We start from the raw sequence: 23079 nt of genomic DNA, 5'->3' as shown, positions 1-23079 counted from the left end.
CTTGAAAATCTATTATTTCGTCGAGCCAATCAGATTTTTTTCTTGACCGATATAGGATTCTAGTAGTTGAAGGTTGGGGCAGCTGCTTGCTGTAATGGAGACATAAAACAGCGGCAGTCTCTTCTAGTTTATTATTTTTGCTGTTACTTTGGCAATCAGCGCTGCCATTAAAAACGGTCTCCTCATAATTGACAGCTGTAAAACTGGTAATTACCTATAGGATAACAGGGTAGTTTCTTACAGCTGTAGGCCAGTCCGGAGAAACAATCAAGGACAGGTTGGGGTCAGATACTCCAACCGATTCAAGTCTCACAACTTCAGGTAGTAAAACTATGACAGAGTAATAATAGTTTGTGCAGAGCTTGTTCATTCTAATACAGCGCACCTGCTAGCACTGCTATAAGTTGCCACTCAAAGCACTACTTTTAAATCTAACTACTAATACAGCATATATTCATTACAATGTGGTCCCACATAGCTAGTCAACCAGCTATGTATGCCTGACACACTCTGTGCTCTCCAGTCAGTTTATAAGAAAGGTAAATGGGGAGAATTGCTGGCATGGCGATGTTTGTTACATCCGTTGGAGCACTGAATCGACCCTCAGATTACTCATCTCTAGTTTGTTGATGGCCAGTCGTTAGAATGTCTTTAACTTCTCCGCATCAAATGAGCTGTTAAATTGTCCAAAATATTCGCCATTTTCGTAAAATAAAGCAGAAAGAGTACATTTAAGGAACCAGGAACAATGTATCAGGATTCAAATACCCATGTGTAAGGGTAAGTGCATTGTCAATATGATACTGTAAGAGCCATTAGGTCATCCTCAGACACCATGCTTGATTCATCCCCTCCTCCATATCTCCTTTCATTCGTATTTTTGCATGTAAACTAATTCTCTTACCAATCTGCATCTTAAATGTTGGATGCATGGTTCCGTTACCAAGGCAACATGATATTCGATTTTACTGGGTTCATTGATTGCATTGTATCTCTGCATTTATAGCCTCAATTTTGTCACAACCAGTCATATGATATCCTACATAATTGCCAGCTCTTCGATTATATTAGTCTATAAGTAGTCGACTGTCTTTGTAAGTGAAACGCGTAAATCGAGTCGCCACATTCCCTGTCCATCGACTGATCCCCTGTAGCCTCATTTTGTCCTATGGCTGAGACAGTCCCGCATGCCTTCTCTTAATCTCATTGCCTGATCAGCGTTGCGAAATTCTTTACCTTTTTTATTCTTTAACCGATTGACCTTTGTGTTAGTGAAGCAAATACTTTTAGACTGTCAGCGGCTGGCAGCAATTCTGTAAAGCTTAATTGTCACGACTAGCTCGTGCAGTCCTGTTTAGTCTGATCTTTGTTCATCGAGCTCTTCTGGGGAGTGGACTAGGTGACATAGTTACACCAATCAATCAGCCTTCACATACTGTGAGTGGTGTGTTCTGTTATCTGCCACGAAAGGAGCAGCGGAAAACATTTATTGACATCTCAACCAGGTTAGATTGTTCTAGTGAGTTCAGTTCTGCAGCAGAATCTCTAATGAAAAAATAATTAGAGACCGCTTGTTCATCCTATTTGGCTTGCTCATGTGTATAGTTGCAGCATGGCCACAAAATTATTTTATTTATTAGGCTAGTAAAATCTCTTTTGCCAATTTTTGACTACCACAATAACCCACGAATGGAATGGTAAGAAGCATGGTCAATGGTGTATGTACCTGAAAATGAATGCGCCTTCCCATTTTTAGGTGCAGGTGTTGTGGTGACTAACCGTTGTACCAGCAGTATCGGTCTAGTTTTGTTTGAGATGTCATGTCATTAATGTAGCAGGCATTAGTAGGAAGGTACAAAGAATGGGATATAAACTAAATCAACTAACCAATGGGAATGTAGCATCCTTTGTTCTAGTCAATCACACAAATAAGTTGTGCAAGTTCCTTTTAATGAGGCACATCTTTTGGAACAAAATCATTCTCTGATAATCACTCAAATAACTTTCTTTTTTAGCCAATTTATAATTAGATTATTTCAGGTTATCTTTACTAATATTTAGAACAATAGGCTATGAATTAACTTCAAATTTGAAAGGCATAAATGAGTTCCCATAATGCTTATTAATTGGCCATTTTTAATCCTTGAACCGTAGCAGTTTAGCTTACAAAGTGCAGTGATTTTAATTATTTATGTGCCAGAATACAGATTAATACAACAGTATATAAAAGTAACCAGTTTCGTGTGGTATCATTAACTTTTATTTACATAAACCTGTGATTGTTTTGTGTGGCTATAGTGATTGATGCACCTCGTCTTCTTGTCATGTTTCCAGCACTGACAGCCATTTGCCTTTTTTATGAACTCACAGGGTAGTTACACAAAGTTGCAGAAGGATACCGTTCTAACAAGATCAAAGTCACATTTAACGTATTGTTTCTCCATCCTTATAATATTGTCAAACTATTCATATACCTTGTAACTAACTGAATCCAAAATCCACATTTTGTCACAACCTTCTCCTGATTCTTTTGCCAGTTTGTTTATTTTACGTCGACTTCTCAAAGTACAGATAATCGTTAGATTGTCACAGAACTGCCTTAAACTCACCATTTTACAAATAGTCTGAAGGCATCACAATCAACTTGACTGGCCACAGCATAGACCTATTAACTATACATTATTATAGTAACGTATAGTACTATAATTATTATAGTATTATAATAACTATACGTTATTATATTATTAACTATACGTTATTATTATACCTATTAACTATAAGTATAGTTAATAGGTCTATGGTCCACAGTTAAAGAAATAGTTTTGTTATTTCAGAATGAGTGTTTTTGAAAAATATGCCCACAATGCTTATTTTTATGGTCATATCTCTGGTGCATTTAATCTACTAAAAGAATGTCTCAAACTTTAGTTTTCCTGTCATGCTGTGACTAGCAGATTTCAACACCCGTTAATCGATGGATAATGTACTCCAAAAGAAATGCACCTAACACATCCTATCACTAACAGTCTCTTCTAGACAGTGTTGCACGAATATACCTGTCATGAGACTTTCGGGTGATGAGTACACTATAACCTTAATAATCTATTAACATGGACTGTCATCATAGAATTTTAATCTCCGTAACTTTGAGCTTGCGTTGAATAGGTTTCCCATTTCATCATGGGTGTGAAAAATGTATTGCTTTACAATTCTGCATTCATGGTACCCAGCTGCGGGATATGCGTTGATCAACACCATAGGCATACACTATGCTTCTACGACACGGATGATGTAGATTTGGAGTTGTGCCCACGTTGAGGTACCTCGCGATAAATGTTTCAATGGACATGCGTGTGTTGCGGATTAACGAGAGTGCTTTGTTAAAAAAGGTAAAGGATCTCTACGCCAGAGCTAATCGCAGCGCATCTAGAGCAGCTCAAATCGAAATAAGAACGACTAAAATGTTCAAAATGACTCAGCTTGCTCCGCATTTTGCGCATTATTAATTTTGTGTGTACCGTTTCCATCATTCGCAAGCGTGAAACATTCAGTAACAATTTGTGAGTACCAAAATTCACTGGACTTGCAGATCTTTGATGTTTACATCTTGCTGATAAATTGGAAACGAAGTAATATCCACTAATGCATGCATAGCATAGTCCCTGTGTATGGACATCAGTGTTTTTGGCAGCTGTCATCAGTGATGATTTTATTGATCAGTACCCATGCTCTGAAGAATACCGTGTGGGGTTAATGATAGCCTATCTCACTTGTCAGTGAAGTTGGAAAATGTTCAACTTAGCATCTTCATCAGCATTACCATAGCGCTGCTAGTCACTCTTAGTTAGCTCAGCACATTCACTAGTTTTTAAATTGCCCAGGTGCATCTTTAGCATGCTGCTGATATGGTACTGATGTTGCACCTCGTGCTGCTGATGTCGTACCTCATGTTGCTGATGTGGTACCTCATGCTGCTGTTGTCGTACCTCATGCTGCCGATGTGGTATTTCACGCTACTATAGTGTTTTACTAGTTACATTTGCAATATTGCAGCCTGCAGGTGAATGAAATGGCAGCTTTGAGAATCGGGCAAACAGCGGTGCCCGCTGGGCACGGTGTGTTATATTCTAATGAGCTAATGATATGCTGCTTTTACAATAGCTAGCAGTAGGATGCAGATATATTGGCAGTGACAGCATTGATGTGTAACAACACTTGACTTGAGTGATAGATAGTGTGGTGATGATATTGCCTAAAGAGATACTTGGGTTACACTTTACTTGTACATTTTAGGAGAAGGCAGCACCATGCATGGTCTCCGCAAGTCACTTCCATCGAGTACAAGGACTCGGAGGGCTCGTAAGGACTTGAGCATGGAAGACACAAGGAATAGAAAACTGAGCCGAGAGATTATACACAGGGATATCAATGGGCTGCTTGACACAACCGCTGCCAGTCAGAGCAAACCCTTAGTCAATGGCTCTAGCTCTCAAACTGATGTAACTGATTCCCGTGTCAGCAATGGCCACGACAGGTAATCTAGGATGAACTGGACTCCTCACTTTATATCCTTCTGCATTCTTAGGTTTTTTTTGGAAGCCCAATTGCTGACTGCAGCATTTTGATTTTCGATACCTCTTGGCTCTTGCACACAGCTCTAAACTTCTAAGTTCTACATTAGGAGTTATCTTTCCACACATTGTTGCCTTTATACAGTGCAGATACTATCGCTGTAACATCTGCATTTATAGGTTGTTTTCTCTCCATTCTTTCTCTCATACCGACAGTAGAGATGATAATCACTCATATTGGTGTTATTGCTGGTTAATCGTCAGGTTAGAGGCGCTAATTATTATACTTGCGGTGTCATTGATTTTAGCGTTTTGTTGATCATAGATAAATTCCTCTCTAGCATTAACATAATCAGAGCCTGTCACTCTCTGAAAGCATTAATTAGTTTAACTGATTGAATCATTGTATAGGTGAGTTATACGTATATGTGTAATACTGTAGTATACAATAAAACTGCAGGTATGAGCATTATGGTATACTAGCAAAATCATCCATGCAGTATGTATGCATTGCAGGTAAGTGCTTGCAGTAGGTATGTGTATTTGTGCGCTAGATAGGATAAATGTATTAAAATAATACTTTTCCAATTCATGACAGCTGAAAACATATATAACAAAACATTAGTATATACATGTAGCTCATCTCATCTCATATACATGTAGCTCGCAGAGGCTTCTTCTGTAATTCCGGTAGTTACATATCGTCAGATACATGCTAATTGTGAATGTAGATATGGGCCTTAACCTTACTGAGTTTCTTTAGTATTACTTTTGTACCTCTATTTTTATAAATTTTAAATTCAACTTTTAAAATTTTAAACTCAAATTTTTAGTTTGCCTGCATAAAGTGGTTTGTCTATTTACACAGTAACGTTGACTTACATGTTCACAGTATAATAACATTGGACTCGCATGTCTGTAGTAGGGCAATGTGAACTGCAGGACACATCGGTCATCACCATATTGAAATGGTCACCGCCATAAATTAAATGACTTACTAATTTATTTGTAGTTGATACCTTTGAAATGTGTCATACCACTTTGATAACAAAATGTCACCGATGCTGTTGTTACATAAATAAATGTGTTTGGCTGTATAAGTGTTGATATAATAACATTTGCATCAACACAGATGTCAGATCAAACGACAGTCAAATTTTTATATTTGAAGTTGAATCTTTTTGTGGTGTGCTTTTGATTTGGAAACTGAAGAGGGAATATTTTTGTAATAATACAATGTAATTAGCTTAATTTGTTTCGCAGTCCAACAAGCCAACGATACTTTTTTTGAAGGTCCAGAAGGACTATCTTCCAACGAAACAATCTGCTAATACCATGTTGTTGCACACTGTTTTTTTATGTAGAATCATCAAATTTCAAGACATTTGTAGCATAAGTTTTCTTGTAACTACCGAAATGTACATGTATATTTGTCCACGGCTTGAAAAATCAACTACAGTTTCTATCAGCAAATGATGACATGTAAAAAGAATTGCATGTTATTGTTCAGAGTAGCTGACCAATGAAATAACGACGTTCGAATCTCACATGTCGAAGATCGTACGAAAGCTAATAGCTGAATTGCTCAATTGTTGTCGAGCAAGATGAAGGGCTACCATCACATGCATCTATTTTTATAACTTCTATTAATATCTCTATTTCAAAAAGTTTGTAGACTTTCAAATAGTAAAATATTCTAGCAATGTGTGGGCAGAGTTTGTCATTCAAGGGTAAATATTGCACTAGTTTCACTAACCGTTATCAGTGCTAGCGTAAATGTACCGTTGAAATGTTTTACTTATATGCTAGCAGAAGATTTTTATTCCAGATATATAGCATAATTAGTTGAAACATTTGGGATTTCAGACTACCATTTCATAAACTACAACTTTTAATTGTTTATGTCATAAAATGACTGACCGAGGTCATTGTTGTTTTTCAAGCCATAGCCAAATATGCATCTACATTTTAGCCAGTTTCAAGCAAACTTGTGCTACAAATGACCTAAAATTTTGTAATTCTACATAAAAGGCTCTGTTTAACAACATAATATTAACAGGTTGTATCACCTGAGCATGACCTAAAATGACCTTTATTAAATAATACAAATGATTATGCTTACCGTTAATACAAATCATTATATAAAACTATTTAAAAGAATAAATGTTAAAAAATAGCTTTTATTTTATATACAAAAGCTGAAATTAAAATATATAGCAATAGAGAGATATAGTAATAGAGAGATATAGTAATAGAGAGATGTAGTAATAGAGAGATATAGTGATAGAGAGATATAGTAATAGAGAGATATAGTAATAGAGAGATGTAGTAATAGAGAGATATAGTGATAGAGAGATATAGTGATAGAGAGATATAGTAATAGAGAGATGTAGTAATAGAGAGATGTAGTAATAGAGAAATATAGTGATAGAGAGATATAGTGATAGAGAGATGTAGTAATAGAGAGATATAGTGATAGAGAGATGTAGTAATAGAGAGATATAGTGATAGAGAGATGTAGTAATAGAGAGATGTAGTAATAGAGAGATGTAGTAATAGAGAGATATAGTGATAGAGAGATATAGTGATAGAGAGATATAGTAATAGAGAGATGTAGTAATAGAGAGATATAGTAATAGAGAGATATAGTGATAGAGAGATATAGTAATAGAGAGATGTAGTAATAGAGAGATATAGTGATAGAGAGATATAGTGATAGAGAGATGTAGTAATAGAGATATATAGTGATAGAGAGATGTAGTAATAGAGATATATAGTGATAGAAAGATATAGTAATAGAGAGATATAGTGATAGAGAGATGTAGTAATAGAGAGATATAGTAATAGAGAGATATAGTGATAGAGAGATGTAGTAATAGAGAGATTTAGTAATAGAGAGATGTAACAGCTAATAACTCTAACTAATAATGGATCAAGTTTAAACTAATGTAATTTATTTTTAGTTTATTGGCTTTATATTTTATTCACATTTTATATCTATTTTTCACCAGTTGGTTTACTTTCACTTACAAAATGGTCATTGTGTGAAACTTGGAATGTCATGTGTAAGTAACTACTTGAGCTAGAGCCAAGTGTTCGCTCAAGTTGTACCATTGTACTTAGGAAAGTCTGTATGTTGAGGTGAACATGAGTAGAGGTTTGACAGTATGTCTATATTTCAAAGTTTACAATAAGAATAAATTGTGTCTAGTACGTTTATCATTGGTGCAGTCAGAGCTGATACAGTTACAATAATAAATTGCTAGTTTTAAGAATATTCAAAGGATTTTTTCATGTACAAGTTTTTCTCAAAGCTTCTTCATGCTTAAATATGAGACGAACACGAAGCATTTTATGGCAGTTATGTTTTAGCATACCCAAATAGATTCAACAATGCATTAGCATTACATTATTCGTGTTACAGGGTGCAACATTTTGGCCATATGTTCATTTAAAAACAACCTTGACCAATTATAGTTAAATTAGAACAGATTTCGTGTTATTTTACATTTAATTCTTTATATATACTGATGTTACCCAAACTTAGTGGCCCACAGAAACTTTATATTCTGATCTGTTGGACCCCAACCAGTTATCAGATCAATATACATATGAGTGATGCAACTCATGGGGCCATTGGAGCTGTCACTCCTTTTTGATAGAAGTACAATTAACCCGTTCATTATCTTCTCTCCTGTTTCCTCTAACCGACGACCGCGCCTTCTAGTGCACCCGTTGCCTCGCCGTCCTCAAATCCAGTCCATTGTAGAGCAACTTGCTACTTTCTCATAGACTCCAAGCCATCATTATTTCTATTCAAGATGCTAACAACAAGACCTCGCAATGCTTTTTGTCTCGTCTGCTAATAGAATCGATTTAATAGTTTTGATACTTTTGTGCAAAGTCAAGCATGGTCATTGAGAGTTTGCTGGTCATTTAAGCTACCCTGTTATTTGACGTAAGTATTCTCTTTGCGCAACACAAGGTAAGTGTGTACACTGTTAATCGTTACTCGCTTACGTTTTGGCTTGTGCCCGAGTTGAGTCCTTGTAACTCGTTGTAAACTTGTTGAATTGTTTATCAGTTGGAGACAGCATTGGTTGGTGTTTTGCATGGCTCGACATCGCCTTTGCTGCAGCATATCCTCATTGCTTTACCGAGAAATGCCGATGATAAATTTTTATGGTTTAACTGGGGTGATTAGGGTTTTCTAAACTTAAATAACTCTTCTTGCACCGCGTCTTACCAATCAGCTTCACTCAAGGTTCATTTGCATAATACGGATGTGTTGCCACATTGATGAGATTATGCAGCGAGTAATGAGTTACCATCACTGAGTGAAAATCTTATCAACGAGTCGTTGGGTCTTGCTTGTCGCTAGTCGGATCTGTGTGTTTTTGCTGTCAGTTTCGTTCGCATGTGGTAGGTTTTTCTGTTTGTTGTCGTTTCTTTTCTTTATAGTTGGGTGCCTTGTGGTAGAAAGTGTCTTTTTATGAATAATGATAGTGCATTGTATGTAAATATGGTTTGTATAGTTGTTAGTTTACTAATGTTGATTATATACTACGCTGGTTAATAATGGGTACATCCGATTCTTTTCTATAAGATTATCCTTGACCCTCTACCTCTGCTCTTTGTTATGCAATGAACTTCTGTGGCAGGACATCTCGCTCAATACGCATCGGTTGCTTTTATCATTCTTTTGCTACAGAAAATGCCATAATCATAAATAATGTAGCCTGCCTACCAACCATAAATGCGCACTTGCACTATTTCTTGTTGAACCTGTTGGCTATTTGTGACAGTAGTCTATGTTGGTAATGTAGTGAGGCAGCCGTCGAAGGGAGCCGCAGCCTATTGGATGAAACTACACCTCGTGCAGTTCGCAGCTACAATAGATCACGCAGCAATTCTGACTTCACGTCGACTAGAGCAGCTGCAGACGAGATGGACAAGCCTGTGGTTGAGCGAACCACTTCAGGCTCAACGATAGTTTCGGGGAGCGGTGCAATTCCTGGTGAAACGAGGGAGGAGAGAATAGCACGGTAGGCCTATGTCATGGTTTGGTTATACAACAAACTTGCTATTCAGGTAGAAGACGAATCACGATTAAGTCTCTATTAAAATGCCTAACATCTTCATTGCCATAGGCTTCTGTTGTGTTGTCATACTGTTACCTTCAAGTATTCGCTGCATAAAAAACTACTACAAGATTGGATAGCTCTATCTTTATGTATGTGTAACTTCTATTGGAATTGGTAATCATCAGCTAAATGATATTTTTCATTTTGAGCTAAAAGGAAAAAAATGAAAAGACAGAAATCAGAAATTATTAAGTGAGTTGTCACTAGTATTTTAGTAATGTAATAGTATTTGTCAAGTAATATTGGATACATAGCTGATAAAACATTCACAAAACTTGTGGCATTACTTAAAGAGAGAACAACTTCAATCTATACGCTAGCGCATGTATCTTAAAGGCAGTACACATGGGTATGCAAATTACTGGCTAGAATAAAAACCTTAGAGATGTTTATCCATTCTCGTCCTTCTAAATCCTCCTCTCGTCTCAGGGCTATGTTTTAAGTTCACCAGAAAGCGTATGTAGTAAAGGCTTCTTTGCTCGTAATGTTCTTAGAGGTGGCATGTCACCCATTCTGGTATTTGCTTCATTTAAAATGCAATGACACTTGCTTGGGCCTGTAGACAGTACATACTATTTTTATTGTTGGAATTGTCTGTCCTTTTCTCAGTGCAGCATCATTGTGACTTTGTCATATGTGATAGAATCGTACCTTATCATTTGTGATAGGACAATATGTTTATAAAAACATTATTTTGAACTTTTGCCTCTGGTTCAAATTTCTATCCTCCATATCTAAGTGTAATAACTCCGTTATCCCAAGGCTGCATTTGGCTTGGAGATTTCTCTGTTAGAAGATATGCCAAACAATAAAAAAGGTTTTAGCAAACGATTGTTTAGCTGGTCAGATTAAGTATTTGATGTTGTAATACTACACACATTGTCCACAAATGTTCCGTATAACGGATTTTGGTTAGCTTTGAATCTTGACACAAATTCTATTTTCTTCATTATTGGAGTTATTACCTTCTGCTACCTGAACATAAATATATATCTATATTTATGTATTTATATGTATTTGCACACACAGCTACAAAGAGATGCGAAAAGCTGCCTTGGCTGCCAGAACTTCACAATATTTAGATAGCGGGGCAGAAGATAATGCCAGCCCAGTATCAGGTTATGTGCCAAGGTATCTCCGCAACAGGGATGGAGGTGGTTCCAGCGTTGACAGGTAAGAGAACTTCTAGGTAAGGTGACTTCTATGTAAGGTGACTTCTAGGTAAGGTAACTTCTAGGTAAGGTGACCTGTAGGTAAGGTGACTTCTATGTAAGGTGACTTGTAGGTAAGGTGACCTCTAGGTAAGGTAACTTCTAGGTAAGGTAACTTCTAGGTAAGGTAACTTCTAGGTAAGGTAACTTCTATGTAAGGTAATTTCTGGGTAAGGTGACTTCTAGGTAAGGTGACTTCTAGGTAAGGTGACTTCTAGGTAAGGTGACTTCTAAGCCATTTGCTTTATTTACGGTCTTTTCTCTCTTCATTTGCATTCATCTACATTATTCATCTCCTTCACTGTTTCTAACTTGTTCCAGTTGATTATGTGTAGCTCTCAAATATTCACCTTTAGTAATACCAACCACACATGTCTGGGAAAGAGAGTCACAGTGGCAATTGTGGTGTGCAGCTTGATGTTCACATGCACTCATCTGTAGATTGACATAACTGATAAGGGTCTTGGTAAAAATTACAAGCAAGCTGCCTACCGATTAGCTTTCCTTACAAATAGCACTGATAACATATACAAGTTAAGTAAGTTTATCTCAGACTATATGCCTTATATAGTTAAGCCAAAGAATATAAGTAGTTATAATAATATATAAAGTAATTCCTTTTCATTAACATAAGTTGTTGGCCTGTGGGTGTTTTACAACTCACATAAATGGGTGTGTGTGGAAGGCAGTTTGCGTCGGATACGGGGATGCAATGGAATTGATGTCAAACCATATAAGCTTATTATAAGCCTGTGTAAGAATGTTATACTTGAAATTATTACATTCTCTATTTTCCTAAATTTAAATCTACCCATCATCTTTCACTAATGCATGTACACCATAATAATACGTTCTTCAGTTTGTTATCAAATGGCGTTGTTATAATGGCACACTGATTAGCGCATCTCTGGCTGATCTCCTACTTGGACACATCTCATATGGACTAAACCTCTAATAAACTTTAAACAATACTTGTGAGTGACATAGCGTTACTCATATCATAAGGGTAGGCAATGTGAGATATATGCCTGGAATTATTATCTATTATGCTAAAGGTCCATTATAACTCCGCAACAAGATGAGTGTTTTACTGGTAGTCACCCAACAAACCTAATTCTAGTATAGATTGCAGCCAGTCCAGGTCTTTGGACCAAATACCAGGGCCACATAGAAAGTGTTGCCTCTATGGAAGCTAGTTAGCCAGAACAAGGATTTGGTTTATTGCTCTACTCCTAGTATGAGCTGCTACTCCTCTTTGAGCTGTTATAACAAACGGTAATATTATCAGCATTTTCAAGTTTTTATTTTATTAACAGTTTATTTAATAAAGTAAGTTTTTTTTATCAAGAAGCTGTATTAAAATGGTTTACATGTCATAATGAACTCTTTGTTGTTTAGAAAGAGAAAACAAATTTGCTATTTTATAAAATAATTATGATAAAAAGACAAATTTATTATGTTATAAAGTAATTCTCATACAAATATAGTTTTATTGTTTTAAAATAATTATAATAAAAAGTATACATTTCTTGAAACCAAATTTAACTCAGTCATTAATGGTTTAGCGAATCATTAGTTTAAATTTTATATACACATGAGTGTATACGCATACACATGTGCATACGAGTTCCTATATATACAGGAATCTACATGCATACATAGAGGCAAACAAATTTATAAATGCATACATGCATGTATGTGCATACACACATGCATATGTAGTCATACAAATATACATGCTTGTACACTCATGCACGTGTGTATACACACATTCATACACATGCACACATGTAGGTACAGGCATGCATGTACATACTAGGTACAAGCATACATGTGCATACATGCACACAAACATAAAACGCATGTGTGCATGGAACCTAATGCATACTCATAGATATGAGTGTATATGCATTGATATGAGTGCATATACAGTCAAACTCGGATAACTCGCCCTCGGATAGCTCGAACACATGGTTAACTCGAACGGATTTGTTTGGTCCATTCCCAGGCAATGATAAATTGCTTTAGATAAGTCGACCTCAACTTCGTTAACTCGAACAGTTTTTTGCCCAACGGCTACCGAGACGGTTTTTATCGCTTTGGAATATCACTTTATTCCAAGCCATAAAGATAAACCTCAACTTTTAGTAGTTCTTAGGCGACGTTATTACTATCATCGGCTAAATATTTTCGTTAACGACTTTTCTAAAAGTTTGCAAAAATTCAAATTTTACCAAACATCCGCTTAGCCTTTCGAAAGCAAGGAAAAGCGAGGTAACCTTCGGATAAACTTCAAGAAAAATCGGCAAAATTAATCTTGGTTAAAATGCTCAAAAGAAAAAGATGTCTTTTCTTCTGAGCCTTTCAACAGCGATCAAGTTTTGCCAAATCTAATCTGAAAACGTCCTGGCAATCATATCACCTAAAACAACAAACAAATCTCAAGTGATAGATAAATCTCTATACTTTCTGATAAAAAATTTTTAAACTTCACATTAGAAGCCTTTTAATTTGCAACAAGCCATCTATGCTTTTGATTTATATATAGTTTGTATATGTACATGTATCTACTAATAAATACATGGACTTGTGACAGTGCTCTGATAACTTGAACACTCTGATAACTCGAACACTTTCGCTCGGTCCCGTGAAGTTTGAGTTATTCGAGTTTGCCTGTATATAGTGAGTGATATGATAACTGCACGAGTACCATAAGGTTTACACGTATCATTGCTTGCAGAAATCGAGACGATGATGCCGGCAGCGGTTACATTCCTCGGTGGAGAAGGAGAAACAATAATGAAGACAATGACATGGCAAGTAGTTCGAATGCGTCTAGTATGACAGACCTGCACGTGACAAGGAAAGACTCGTCAGCGAGCAGCGAGAACAGCGGGGAGAATGGACACTGTAAACTTACTTACGAAAATCTCAAACTACATGATAAACTCAGCAGCGCCTCTCCGCCATATTCAAGTTTAAGCCGACTAGAGGAGGGTGCACAGATAGCCCCGATAACCGGTGACACTTGTGGCAGTTCTCAAGCCAACAACCCTGATCATCATCAATACTCACGGAGGTTAGTTCACAATTTCCTTTTTTAGCTTGTTTTTCCAAAGATCTCTCTGAAACGGCTGGCAAAGATGTAACTAATCTGAATCAATGCTCTATGATTAGCCTTGTGACAGGTAGCAGCAAGTGAATAGTCGTAGCAGCAAGTGAATAGTCGTAGCAGCAAGTGAATAGTCGGTAACAGGTAGCCTTGTGACAGGTAGCAGCAAGTGAATAGTCGGTAAAAAATAAAAACTGCTAATCACTGTTTTGAGTCCAATAACCAGCTTGGCTCACATAGTTTCATCCTTATTGCAGCTCACCTCAGAGCTGACACTGACCTCATAGCGATGCTGCCCTTTACTGGTTGCGCCAAGTGTGCATACTTGTACGTAGTTGAAATTGCATAAGAGTTTTGTAAGTTTTATGGATTGTAGGTTCTACAGTATGCATCAGCAATGTCAACATTTAGTTTCAGTACAAGTATTAAAATAATTGTATGGTAATAGCATAAACTTCTCTGAATAATATCTTGAGTAAAAGACTGATAGAAAATACTTAAAACTACAGCAGCAGAGCCTTTCTAATATCAACTTTTCAACTATTAAAAAAGCATTTTAGTAAATTTAGAGCATGGCAACCCCAATTCATTCTCTAGCTGTCTGAGAAAATAGCTCTTCTTTTCATTTGTTTCGCAAAAAAATGGCATATACATGGGTTCAAGTTTGCTTGAACCTCTGCTTCAGCCGTAAAAATATAACACTTGAACTACATGAATGCTGGTAAAATCAAACATCCAACGTGTGGACAACTCCGAATTTTCATATAGCTTCTCGATTTCTCCCGTGACTGTAATAGCATCAATTCTAGCATTAATTTTTATTTGTTGAAACTATTTGGTTGTTCAGGAAGTCATCTAACCACACCACCGATTAGCCAACACAAGAGCTTGTTACTTGCAAGGATTTACTTGCTACTTGTGTATATATATATATATATATATATTTGTGTGCTGCTTCTATATTGTGTTTATAGAATCACAGTAAGTTTTTTAATTGCTTAAAATCAGTTTGGAAAAGATTTAACAGTAAGTCTGGTTTACTGATGAATTTCTTGCAAACTTTATTTCTTATATACATGTACCTTGAATATCTCTTATAAATAATGTACATTACTAGCTCTAGGTTTTTCGTGCCCCTCCTACAAGTACTTATTATTTTGATCATAGTTTAATGTGACACTCTAAGCTTTATTAGACCAATCAGCAATAATAGTTTCTTTGAATACTAAAATGATATTAAACCTGGCGTTTGTTTAGATGTGCTAGTTATTTTAAACTAATAATTGCTCCAAGGAACTTAGAAACCAGTAATTTTTAAAATAGGATCTAATTCTAATATTGAATCTAAACAGCACTAATTTTGGGAGCATTGTTAACAATTTCAATGAGCCTCCTTCGATAGTCTGCATCGCATTTCACCCATAGCTCTTCACCATTCAATGCCGTCACGCAACCGTTGTTGAAAGCGTTTGATTGTTACAGTACGGCATTCTTATCAGATTACTCTCGGCTGATAGAAAGTTCAATTAACAATATTTGTTTGTTTAAGATGCATTATAACGCAAGGTCTAGTCCTTCCCAGACTAACCTTCTCCTTTTCTCGAGACAGATGATATTGTTATTGGGAAAAGTGGTGACAGGTAATATTTCATTGCGCAGTCATCCTTGAAAGCCTCATCTTACTCACTCGGCTAGTTAGGTCACTCCCACCAAACAGGTAGTTGCCTGTGCTCTCTCGCTCCGCATCACCTCGCTTATCTTTTCTATCCCATCTTCCTTTACGCAAGCCTAATAGATTTGACTTGACACCGTTCGTAGCCACTCCTCATTGTCGGACTGTCTTCATCCATGGACCCGCTGCCGCTTCACTCCTAGATCCTTAAAACGAGGGATTTTTCTTCATCTTTAGGAAAGAGTCTACCAATGAGATTACTCCAACAAACTCGCCAGCGCTAGCCACCAAGGCAAACCGAACAACGGCTGACAACACCAGGAATTCTACGGACAAACCAGCACGAAGGAAATCAACAGACAAAGATAGTTCTTCAGCTGTAGCTAAAGTTAAATCGGCTAATATTTCTGTGTCAAGGTCAGTATCATTGGATGCCGCCTGTATAGCTGGCTAGTATCTTTTCTGGCAGCATAGTTGTGGGGATTACAACCCGCTCGCTCGTCATGCACAACACTTCATCGCCTACTGATTTTCAAATATTACAACTTTTATTTGCTTCAATATCGAGCACTTGCTTATGGTATGCTGTTTACTGGCTGTCGCTATCGCATACGCTGTGGCTGCTGTGGGAGGGTAACAGCAATTCCATCAATATTAATTATGAGTAGGCCTACCACAGAGTTCTTGTTGCAGCTTTAGTTCTTGCAGCAGTTGTGCAATGTCTCCCACATATAATATTCTCTGCATTCCTAGCTCAACCGTTTTAACTTCATTCCATTCCAGATACTTTAGCTCTTGCTATACGTTAGCTCTTGCGTGTTTATCAGTTGGTAAGCCATTTATGGTGTCCTCCATTTTGATAAGCCAGTCCGGTATCTCTTAAACGGTATAACTTTATGATTAATGACTCAGAGGGTGGGTTAGGCACAGAGAGGTCAAGAGTACTAGGGCTGTCTGTCGGCGGTACAGAGTGGCTCTCCTTGAGAACAAGGGAGCGGGAAGCTCCTTGAAAACCAGGGATTGGGTAGTTTCTTGAGAACCAGGTATTGGGTAGCTCCTTGAGAACCAGGGATTAGGTAGCTCCTTGAAAACCAGGGGTTGGGTAGCTCCTTGAGAACCAGGGGTTGGGTAGCTCCTTGAGAACCAGGGATTGGGTAGCTCCTTGAGAACCAGGGAGCGGGTAGCTCCTTGAGAACCAGGGAGCGGGTAGCTCCTTGAGAACCAGGGATTGGGTAGCTCCTTGAGAACCAGGGATTGGGTAGCTCTTTGAGAACCAGGGAGCGGGTAGCTCCTTGCTCAGCTACCACTCCGAGTACCTGTATTTCCTTTATAAACTAGAGCACTATATTGGCAAGGTAGGCAACATTGCAGCTTGGGTGTATTTAACTAATACAAAAGAATTGTATTTAATCAACCGTTCTTTACAATAAGTATTGTTTACACGGCATGTAAGGTGGAGGGTTAGTGTTTAGTTACTGCAACCTGTAGCAAATAGATACATGTATGTACCTCTTGTACCGGAGATTTCAGATGTTGTACACATTTTATACATTATCGGTTTCGTGGTTTCTCTGAGGATATGGAGCATTGAAGCAAACCAACCTTTTTAGGAGTTTAAGAAAGGGGTGCGGTATGTATTGTACTGTGTAACTGTTTCAATTTTATTCATTTATTCTGTAGATCTGAAATGAACATTTCTAACGTGACTTCTGCAAAGGAGGAAAATGGGCGAGCCACGATGGGTAAGCTCATCCTTATTCAAAAATGGTCAAGGAAAGGTTTCCCTACCAAACATATCTTCTACTGAAAATTTCTAAACGCTGTACTAGGACTGGTAGCTTAGATACAACTGTGCTTGTTCAATATTGTCCAATTATGGTATACTGATCAAATTACATCGGCTCTCTCTCTCTCTCTCCATCTTGCTCCAATATTTGTTGTAAAGTGAGCTAGAAATATATCAGTTACGATTGGTTGACACGTCTGCCTGATATGTCATATATACATATATATATAATTTTAAATAGATAATGTACATTACTGTAAAATTACTGTCATCATAGTCTATAAAACCAGGTAAATTGATCAGAAAAAGGAGAAAAGTTGTCGATGCACACTAATAATATTACAGTTACGACACGGCCAACAAATTAAAAAATTAAGTCTAGTTTTTTTGTATGGCCAAAGGAGTCAGGTTGGAAAGATTTTGGAACCAATTAAGCAATTTACATGTATTTCACTGTTCTTATAAAATAAAATCCCTATAATGTAAACATTCCTGGAACGGATTAATTACTTTGTAGGAGCATCTACTGTATCTAATGAGTGTATATCTATCTCCATATCTATGGAGTGTATATCTATCTCCATATCTATGTAGTGCATATCTATGTCTGTATCTATGTAGGGTATATCTATCACTACATCTATGTAGTGTATATCTATCTCTATATCTATGTAGTGTATATCTATCTCTATATCTATCTAGTGTGTATCTATGTCTGTATCTATGTAGTGCATATCTATGTCTGTATCTATGTAGTGCATATCTATCTCTGTATCTATGTAGTGTATATCTATCTCTATATCTATGTAGTGTATAGCTATCTCTGTATCTATGTAGTGTATATCTATCTCTATATCTATGTAGTGTATATCTATCTCCATATCTATGTAGTGTATATCTATCTCTGTATCTATGTTGTGTATATCTATCTCTATATCTATGTAGTGTATATCTATCTCTATATCTATGTAGTGTATATCTATCTCTATATCTATGTAGTGTATATCTATCTCTATATCTATGTAGTGTATATCTATCTCTGTATCTATGTTGTGTATATCTATCTCTATATCTATGTAGTGTATATCTATCTCTATATCTATGTAGTGTATATCTATCTCTATATCTATGTAGTGTATATCTATCTCTATATCTATGTAGTGTATATCTATCTCTATATCTATGTAGTGTGTATCTATCTCTATATCTATGTAGTGCATATCTATCTCTGTATCTATGTAGTGCATATCTATCTCTATATCTATATAGTGTATATCTATCTCTATATCTATGTAGTGTGTATCTATCACTATATCTATGTAGTGTATATCTATCACTATATCTATATAATAAATAATTAATGAAGCCATTCAAGTAAGTTGCTTGTATCCCATTTTATTATTTGTTAACCAAGCTGGTACTTTTAAGAATATTAGGGATGTTTGCAATAGTTCTTTTTGTTTTCTTGACAAATTCAGAAAAAACATAATTAAATAATTGTCATTGCTCCAGCAATCTTGAGATAATATAGTTATTATGTCGATCTAAATCATTAATCCTGAGTGGACGCCAGGTACAACTTTAGCGTGGAATATAGAATTCTAAAGCATTATTTTACATCAGATCCTGTAGACCTACTTTTTTATGTCTCTCATTCATACAACTATGTGACATTGTTAATATGATTACTATTCTGTACCGATACTACGTTTTGGCACCATTTTGGATCGATATGTCAGAATCGAGTTTCTGCCATGAGCTTTGGTTGATCTTTAAAATTTTATCTGCACAATTCTTATTGGTCTTTGCTGGCACACCAGCTGCCTATTGGCTATACTTTTACTGATCTGTGCCAACCTTCTGCTGATCAGATTTGTGTCATCAACAGCGTTCAACATGGTAATGTCTGTCCGATGTGTGTTTAAACTTGTGGCTCAACCGGTACATCTGCTGCTGTTTCTGCTGAGAATACACATTAGCCTTTTGATTTTTAGTCGAAACTTGCTGATGTCAAACTGTTTGCTCACAGTTTCTCTGTCATTAGTTAGAGAGAAACTGTTTGAGTACCCGCTGTAGCGCTGTCTTCGAGTCTGGGGCCTGATAAGGTTGTAGAGAGAGTACATATGGTCTTACGGGGACAAAACAGGCTAGTATTGATACATGGAGCTGAATGCGCTTAGAATAAACATAATAGACTGGCTAGGTTTCCTTTATATCTCTTGTCTGTATTAGTCTATGTATTGGTCTATGAGAGTCATAGAAAACAGCCTAATCTCCAGCTTAGCATGTTTCCTAAGACTGTGCTTGTCACGTTATTTGGCAAGAGGTGCTGTATCAAGCCAAGCTGTCGGCAGAGTTTGCTGTTGAACAGAATTTGTTCATTCGTTGTATGCTGTTCGTCACCAGCATCTCAGCGATGCCATCCAGCTCAGAGCATTTTAGATATCTGGTATTCTTGTGGCGTTCTAGCAGCAGAGGTTGGTCGCTCTCATACCTAAGTGTAGTGGTTTCCTTTCACAGCGTTCGGAGAGTGTATTGCAAATGTTTCACTGTTATATTTAGGTGACGAGGTATCCAAGGCTCGAGCAGCTATCTCAGATGGCTCAGAGGTGAGTGGAAGTTAAACATCGTTCCTTGCATACTACAGAGATAAGAGAATTTGGCTGTATCAATAGTAGTTTTAGCCTCTATGTAAGACTTGCACCTTTCTTCTGAGTTAGAAATATACACCTTACCAGAATTGTTAATAATGTAGCATATGTTCACATGGTCTCTTAAAGGTGAACTCAAATAAATTTTAGTAAATTTTATTAAAAAGTATTCGTATTTTTCTATTATTTGAGATTTTTTTGTTGTTTGAGATGATTTGACTGCCAGGATGTTTCAAGAGTGAAATGGACACAAAACTTGATCGTGATTAAACCGTTTAAAAGAAAAATACGCTCCGAAATGACATAAGCTGCCTGTCTCTTTAATTATTGTTATCATTTATTGCATTCAAGTTTCAGTGTTACGCGTCTCCATTCTGGCAGCCTCTTTGGCAAACTGCAACTGTAGACTTCGTAATCATGCTTTCGCTTTATTTGAGCGTTTTAACCACGATCAAGTTTTGTTAATTTTCATCTTGAAAATTAACAAAATTGGCAGTCAGAGCACCCCAAACATAAACAATCGCAAATGATAGAAAAATAGCAATTCTTTTTGATAAAATATATTAAAGTTTTGTGTAAGTTCATCTTGAACTCAAAGTTCTAGCAGCACTCTACTAGTTCAGCTAGTTCTACTTTCGCAACTTGCTAGTCATAAAAGTAACAAATACTGTTGACTCATAGACTTTTGTTCCTGACAAAATTGACTAGTTATGGAGAAACAGTCTAATTCTAAAATCACTCATTTGACTAGATACCAGACACAACCTGTGACGTTCAGTCGGGCGGTGTGTGATCATGTAATCATAGTCTGTGCGTTATCTTACAGCATAGGAGAAGTTTCACCTCTCTCAAGGTATTGTTATTAATGAAGTGTTGCAATCGCTCTTCTGGTACCCTGCATATCATTTTCTCTTTGAGTGAGATTGAATAGTCCCTCCTATCGTCTTTCACCTCTCACTCGTTTGTGTAGATTATCTCCTAACAACGTGTGGATGTAACTAACATCGGCGTGTGTATGAGTTGCTGTAAGGGTGGGTGTTGCAGTGCTGTTGCTAGTGAAACCAATGCTGACTTGGTAGTAATTATATATTTAGATGGACGAACCGGTAGGACGGAGGAGCTCGGTAGGGCTCAGTGACAGGTTGAAGAAGTTTGAATCCTCTTCAACTTCAGATATCTCATCAGCTAAGACACCAGCCAAACCTGGCAAGGTAGAGTCAGCATTAATTCTGTCTTTTCCTTTCATTGGCTAATGGTTTAGTAAGACTATCATCTTTGATACAGCAGTGTTGGCGAACCCCTCCATTCATACCTACATGTATTGGATTATGGGTATATTATATACATGTATTCATAGTTTATGATCCGCTATCAAAAATCTAAAGCCTCGTGTTTAGTGATTTATGGATGAATATTTATTTTGGGGAAGTCTTAGTTTATTGCTGCCATATCTCATTTCAATGACTTTATAATGACACCTGTAATAGCCATCGAATCCTGCTTTGCCATTAGCTGGACACGTCGAGGTTTATCACCCGGAGTACTACAAATGACGTGAACGCCCAGCCAGCGCAAAGATCCGAGGTGAGGAGGTTACACAATAGCTTCTCTCCCAGCAACACAAGCATACATAAGTCAGAGGATAAAGAGGGAATAAAGGTGAGTTAAAGCACTTGCTGAAGCGTGTCATATCTATCCTAGCCATGTCAGACTGCTCACTCTGTGCATAGATGCCCACTCGGATATTGTCATTCCTACAGTCCGCATTAGATGACAAAAAACTGTAACCATATTTACCAATTCGTAGAATGTTTATAGTACGGCAGCAGTAGCCGTCAGCAGTAGCCGTCAGCAGTAGCCGTCAGCAGTAGCAGCCCTTTATCAAGCATTACGTCATTATGTCACAGCTGATGCTTCAGAATGTTACTAAACGCAGCTTATACTAATTACTAGCATTGGAATCTGTCCCTTAAGCAGGCTACGAAGACTGAAATCCAAGGTGAAGAGGTGGGGGAGAGAAGGAAAGTACATTCATTGCATAATAAGGACTCAAGGCCAGTAAGTGTAGCTAGTGAAGAGCCTTTGTTGGATCCGCAGCTGGCAGCCATGTTGGAGGCCCGGAAAATAAAGGCTGGAGAAACACCAGGTAACTCAGTCTTGTAAAACTTTTTATTAATGCTTTCACCATACCTTCACAACTAGCTGTAAATATTGGTAACGTGTTGTGTTAGTTTGTCAGTTGTGTTTATTTCTCTCTCTTAAGTATCTATTATCCGTTGAAGTTCCAGTGGAAAGAGCAACAGAAAACAAGCAGGAAGGTATTTAACAGACAATAGCTTTGGCTCACACATTGCACCAATCCCTTCGCTTTGCATCTTTTTCACTATTGCTCTTTTATTTCTTTGACATCGATGTCTATTATTGACATATTTTCCTTTCATTAGTGTAATTAGCTAGACTGGGGCAGTTTACCCTCCCAACTGTAGTTTTAATACAGCATCTCACGAGTGCAGCTTTGCAGCCCCATAATGAGTATCGACAGGTTCACATGGTCTATATAAGCCATCGTTTTTTATTATAAATAGAATATGGAATATATAAGAGAATTATGAATAAGTCATGCATCTTTCCTTGGTCCTAACAGTCATATACTAAAATCAGATTTGGGAATTCGAATACCATGTTGAGGCTTACACTTGATTTTTACATCAGCAACAGAATTATTGATCTGCATCAGCCATCTGCCTAAAAATTCCAAATTTTCACAATTTGCCTTTTAACGAAGCGCTCACTTTCTATGATGTAATCATCAGAGAGGTCATGGGAGCTTAGAGGTCGCTGGTTTGAATATTATTATTATCATAGGACTTGCTTTCTCTCTCTTTAGCAGCTCAACAAATGTTGACAAGCATCCATAAGTGTATTAGATGAT

The 23079-nt window shown here is 37.0% G+C and overlaps 1 protein-coding gene across 1 annotated transcript in view; it reads left to right on the top strand.

The window, feature by feature from the left end:
- The window catches only part of LOC137395281 (supervillin-like), a 78612-nt gene that overhangs the window by 13832 nt on the left and 41701 nt on the right, over positions 1 to 23079 (top strand). The window contains exons 6-17 of the mRNA XM_068082155.1: positions 4294 to 4534; positions 9398 to 9616; positions 10745 to 10888; positions 13667 to 14005; positions 15948 to 16127; positions 17391 to 17452; positions 20059 to 20105; positions 20974 to 21000; positions 21242 to 21358; positions 21660 to 21806; positions 22125 to 22293; positions 22436 to 22465. Of these exons, the coding sequence (XP_067938256.1) occupies positions 4294 to 4534; positions 9398 to 9616; positions 10745 to 10888; positions 13667 to 14005; positions 15948 to 16127; positions 17391 to 17452; positions 20059 to 20105; positions 20974 to 21000; positions 21242 to 21358; positions 21660 to 21806; positions 22125 to 22293; positions 22436 to 22465 (1722 nt within the window). The remainder of the gene's footprint in view (positions 1 to 4293; positions 4535 to 9397; positions 9617 to 10744; positions 10889 to 13666; positions 14006 to 15947; positions 16128 to 17390; positions 17453 to 20058; positions 20106 to 20973; positions 21001 to 21241; positions 21359 to 21659; positions 21807 to 22124; positions 22294 to 22435; positions 22466 to 23079) is intronic.

This window comes from Watersipora subatra, chromosome 4, assembly GCF_963576615.1.
Source record: "Watersipora subatra chromosome 4, tzWatSuba1.1, whole genome shotgun sequence".
Taxonomy (NCBI): Eukaryota; Metazoa; Bryozoa; class Gymnolaemata; order Cheilostomatida; family Watersiporidae; genus Watersipora; species Watersipora subatra.
This window is presented reverse-complemented; position numbering and strand designations above follow the sequence as displayed.